Below are 5,651 nucleotides of genomic sequence, written 5' to 3' on the forward strand. Positions count from 1 at the left end.
ATTATAATAATTTGTTTCTAAACTTCTTAAAAATATATATTGCAATTATTTATAAATAAATATATGAATAAATGTGTTTTTACCTATACACCTAGTAGAATATCAAAATATGTTCTATATATTTATAATATTTTATACATCTATATATATATATGTATATAGCCAATGTGTATGCAGAATATCACATTATATTTAAATTAAAAAATACTTCAGATTTACAAAAGATGTAAGTCAAATATTCTTATAAATATTTGTTGCCTATTTTGTGACTAATATGTGTGGTAAAATATTAACATAAATTAAAGGCAAATATTTTTTAATATTGCATTTTAAATATATAAAACATTTTTACATGTATTATAAATCTGTATTATATTTGTTGCCCGTTTCTTTGACTAATATGTGTAGTAAAATATTAACATATATATATATATATATATATATATGTGTGTGTGTGAGTGTGTTAATATATATATATATGTATATATGTACAGTAGATACTATTTGATAGCCCTTGTGAATTTCTCCTGTGTTCAGTTGTCCAGCAGTATGTTGAGGCATTGGGGGTTTGCTGTGTTCCTGTTAACCATCCCAATACCGATCCAGCCCAGACCCACTAATGTTCTCGGCAACAGACAGTAAGTCATGATCTGCTCAGCCTCTTACTGCTTGATTTCTGACAGATCTCAAAAAGTCAGAGCTGTGTTGAGACTGCCATCTGCTGGTAATAGAAGAAATAGGACTCTACATCTTTTAGGAAGCCCATGCAAAGTTAATGCACTGCTTTGCATGCAGTAAAGGGGATATCATTCTATTAAAGCATCCTACTAGTCTACTAGTCAAATGCCAACATCTTTGCATGTGAGTTCAGGTTAAAGTCAATATCTATATTCTCTCTCTCTCTTCATCCCAGGCGGCGTTCAGTCGGTCATGCACAGATGATGCATGACAGGGGTCGATCCCTGCATGACCGGAAGAGACGTATGTGGATACAGGAACTGCTTGAGCAGGTGCACACGGCTCAGGCATGGGACTCCCCCAGTCAGAGTGAAGGAAGCGTCCAGATCCCGCTATGGTCCACCGCCCACCGGCCCAAACCCATCAGCAGCACCAAAAACGTCCCCTTGAGCTTTCAAATGGAGACTGTAGGGACGAGAGACGACCTACCACAAGAGACTAGCAAGACCCGGAGATATGAGGAGCAGCCACTGAAAGCTATGACGAAGAGGAAGAGGAAGATGAGTTTGGGGAGATGGAGAGACCTGGATAGAAGGAGAGACAGGGGTGTGTGGCTTCCGTATGCAAATACTGATTAGAGACCAGTAAAAGAGCCTGGATAAGAATGAAGGGACGATCACACTGACAGAGATTCGGAGCAACAGAAGTGACTCAATCTGACCAAATGGAGCAGGCTTTATGCAGATGAACAGTGACAGAATGTGGTCACATGATTTGCTGCCTGATAAAGTAGCAGTCGAGTTGCAACGCCTATTAGAAGAGACTTCAGGCGACCTCCATTGATTAAACTGCTGTCAGTGAATGCACCTTTAAAATGTAAAGACTATTTCACCTTGGCATGGGATGTGACTGAGGACTCTTCTGCAAAAAAAAAAAAGTGACTAAATCATGGTTTATATTTCGTTTAAAATAAAGGCCTTTATTAGCCTCTAATCAATTCTCTACTTTAGAGTTTCATTTGATAAGTAGAAAGCGCTTCATATACAAACTAATTTGCATTTGTTATAATCAAGAGTTCCCTGTTTTAAATGTATTCATTCAGTCAGACATTTCATGTAATATTTAATTTATTTGATTGGAATATTTATTCCCTGAATGTATCTCAATGCTGCTGATTTTGAGGAGATTTTCAAATGCACTTTAGATAGTTATGCCGGTCCACATTCAGATTTTTGGTATTTTTCTATTTTTCGAAATGTATTATCCGGCTTTTCTTTTCTTTTAGTTAATGTTCGGCTATTTTCAAAAAAATTAATAGATGAGCAATACATAATAAAGCTACTAAAATATATTTTACAGGAACGCCAAATTCATTCTCATGCATGATTTGTTTTTAGTATTATCATTTGTCTATGCATGCAAAGCAACACCTTTACATCACTACATATTATATTATAAAGATTTGCAAATGATGTAAGGCAAACATTTGTATATTTTTTCCTAAACTTCTTAAACTTTATATATGTGTGTGTGTGTGTATAAATATTTTTTTATATTTTTTTACTTGTATTATAAATGTAATTTTTGCCTGTAATAATAATAAAAATTATATAAAAATATATTTATATATATACTTACATATACAAATGTATATATATTTTCTATTTTAAATATGTTAAATGATATTTATCTATAATAATATTATATTTTATTGGATTCACACATCTAAGAATTTAAATGTAGCTCAAAACATATTTTTATATTTTTATACACCTAGTAAAATAATCATATATATTTTTATATACATATAAATATTTCTTTTTCAACTATTCTTTTACTTTAGCTATTGCTCTGCTATTTTCAGTAAATAAATTGATGAGAAATTCACAAAAGAATTAAATGCAAGCTTATTTTACAGCAACTCCGAATCCATTCTCATGATTTGCACCATATGATTGCAGTTTTTACTATGATTATTTTTCTATGCATGCAAAGTGTCACTTTATTCTTTCATCATTAGGTAGCGGTTACTACTAGTGACTGAGGACGGTGGAACAATCAATCAATGTGTGGACATGTGTCTGAGCTCAGAGGGCAAATACAAGGCAAATAAAGACACAAAAATGGCTCTAACAACAATTATACACCTTTCACTACACGTGCTAATGGATGGAGAGGTAAATGCAACCTTCTGTCAACTTCCTGCGAGTGCTTTAGGATCACATGCCATGCCTTAAAGACTCATAAACCACAGCACAGAAGAGCCAGAGATCAATCACAAATCAATGAGCCTCCGATCAGAGAATGAGAGATGGAAAAGCAGCAGGTAATAGCTGACATACGGGGAGACCTCATTGACACATGGACATTTGTCATGTCCTTTTTGGCTCTGTAAATGGCACTTATTCTAATGGAAGTATTAGGGAAAGCTTGCCTGTTTTATTTGTATTCTCACAGCGAGATTATGTCTTAATCTCTTTCAATTAAAAATGATTTGTTGAATCTTATCTGAAAGCACAGATAAATGACGGATGTATTTGCGAATACACGGATGTCTAATTGAACGTCTGAGATGGTGAGTAACTAATTTTCTCTGGCAATATGTGAAATGAATTATTAATTCATTAATAATAACAATTATTTTACTTGTTTATTTTACTATATATTTTACAATTTATGATTTTCAGTAGCCAACTGAAAAATGTGGCAAGTTGGCATTGACTTCTGAATTCAGTGAACCTTTGAATGATGTTTTACTGAGGAATAATAATAATAAAAAAATATATATATTAAAAATATATATATTTTTTATTTTATTTTTATATATAATTTAAAAAAACAATTCAAAGGTTCACTGAACATATATATATATATATATATATATATACACATTTTTATTTGTTTTATATATTTAAATGTATAATAAAACATTTAATTTCACATAATTTAAATTTTTATAGTGTGCATAATTTATAATTTAATTGATTTTATACAAAAGTATATCGATTTTTTATTTTAAATATGTTAAATGATATTTATCTATAATAATAATATATTTGACTGGATTCACACATCTAAGAATTTAGATGCTCCCTGTGTTGTCTCTCACAGGGAGCCACTAACAGTTATGGAGTGATCTTTGCTTGCACTTGTGGCATCATAGTGGGCATCGGTTTCTGCGCCAACCTGCTGGCCTTTTCTCTCTTCGCCAAACACAAGAGCTTTCGTAAAAACCGCCTGGACGTTCTTCTCCTCAGCATGGCTCTGGCTGACTTCCTCATGCTCCTCCTCATCCCCTTCACGGTCCACTCGGCGGTCAGCTTCTCCTGGCCTCTGGGAATCACGTCCTGCAAGGTCTATCAGTTTCTGCTGGCATTCTCCCTGGCCGCCAGCACGTACTCGCTGTGCACCGTCTCTATGGTTCGCACCATGATCATCACCAACCCCTACCGTCCTCCAACCATGGATCTTGTGGTGCTCTTGTTTATTCTGGTCTGGGCCTTGAGTTTCTTTATAAGTGTGCCGTTGCGTATTTTCGCCACTAAGGAAAGCTTAGGCCCAGGTTTGAGTAACTGCACCGTTTGTTTGCCCACTACCCAGGAACATCATTACCAGGTCGTTCTCAGCCAGTTTGTGCTTTTCTATCTCATCCCAATGATGGTTATCGCCGTCAACTCTGTGCGTATGGCTCTCTTCCTGCACAAGAGACCCGTTATGTCCTTCGCCAGCACCCGGAACACACGGCGGGCGTCTCTCATGGTGTTCTTGGCCGCCGGGATGTTCTCCTTGTGCTGGCTGCCAGGGTACGTTCTAGAGCTGTGTGTGTATTTGGGACTGTACCAGCACGGGCGCTCATGGGAGATGTTTTATTTCACCTGCACGGTTCTCCAGTATCTGCACCCCTGCGTGAACCCCGTCCTCTACGTTCTGCTGTCCAAGCGCTACAGGCGCAAGAAAGATTGGCTGTTCAAGTGCAATAGGAAACGGGTCCACCCGCAGGTCATCAGCGTGACGGAGAGTTTCTGAGCATCCGGAACGTTTCGGTTCATGCAGAGCATGTTGAATGTAAGACTGCAGGAGAGTTTGGTTTGTTTGGTTCAAGGAGATGCCCTCCTGCAAAATTCCTAATTGTGTGAATTTCACCCACGAAGCAATGTTAAATGTACTTGAGTTTGGGCCACTAATTAGGCCTAGTATATATAGTCCTTGTAAAACGGAGAATTCCGGTCCTTGATTCTGATTGGTTGAGCTGCGTTCGAAGCTGTTGTAAATTACTCTACAAACACACACCTTTGTTTACGTCTGTGTGCTGCTTGACAATCACTTTGTTGCAACCACAACTGTTTCTGAGGAGCTACATTGTTTGGTGGAAGAATACTGTTTTTATTAATATCAATACACTTTATTTGCTCTGTTTTCTTTTGTGAAACCTTACTACGTATATGGAATAACCGTTTTATAAAAGCAATAATCCCTGTGAAGGCTTCTTGCTTTATTATGCATCAGAGAAACAAGTGCGCAGCCATCTTTAGAATTTTCTTTTTGAACTTATGTTTTTTTTTTGCCCTATCTATAGCATCACTGTTGATGAGTTATTAGCTGGTGAAGTAGATATTGTTTGTGATGCGTACATTTATCTCTAAGCTATAAATAACAGTACTCATGTTTAGTCAATGTACCGTACCGTAACTGTGGCTTCTGAGTTAAAACTCAGTCTCTGAATAAAGTGTAATCCAACTTTTGTAGTTTAGTCTTTTGACATCTGCATTAATATTTTTAGGAAGTTACTTGTGTAGGTATGATTGATAATGACCGGTTACATCGCAATACAATCACATTTTGTTCTAGGTTAAATATAATTTCGCCTCAGCGGTGACAAAATATAAAATTGCGCTCATTAACAGTTAAAGACACAATATTTTCGCCGCTAGAGGGCGCGTATTCAAAATAAACAAAGAGACAAAGGCGTAGTT

General features: G+C 36.1%; 2 protein-coding genes across 2 annotated transcripts; both read left to right on the forward strand.

Moving 5' to 3' along the window:
* Window positions 1-549: 549 nt before the first annotated feature.
* pthlhb (parathyroid hormone-like hormone b) lies at window positions 550-1,316 on the forward strand. Its single transcript, XM_016255419.1, has 2 exons — window positions 550-638; window positions 914-1,316. The coding sequence occupies exons 1-2, from the start codon at window positions 550-552 to the stop codon at window positions 1,314-1,316; spliced, it is 492 nt and encodes a 163-aa protein (XP_016110905.1).
* A 1,673-nt stretch (window positions 1,317-2,989) lies between these two features.
* LOC107569346 (nociceptin receptor) lies at window positions 2,990-4,704 on the forward strand. Its single transcript, XM_016255421.1, has 2 exons — window positions 2,990-3,004; window positions 3,790-4,704. The coding sequence occupies exons 1-2, from the start codon at window positions 2,990-2,992 to the stop codon at window positions 4,702-4,704; spliced, it is 930 nt and encodes a 309-aa protein (XP_016110907.1).
* Window positions 4,705-5,651: the final 947 nt, after the last annotated feature.

This window comes from Sinocyclocheilus grahami, unplaced genomic scaffold, assembly GCF_001515645.1.
Source record: "Sinocyclocheilus grahami isolate Dianchi unplaced genomic scaffold, SAMN03320097.WGS_v1.1 scaffold1337.1, whole genome shotgun sequence".
NCBI lineage: Eukaryota > Metazoa > Chordata > Actinopteri > Cypriniformes > Cyprinidae > Sinocyclocheilus > Sinocyclocheilus grahami.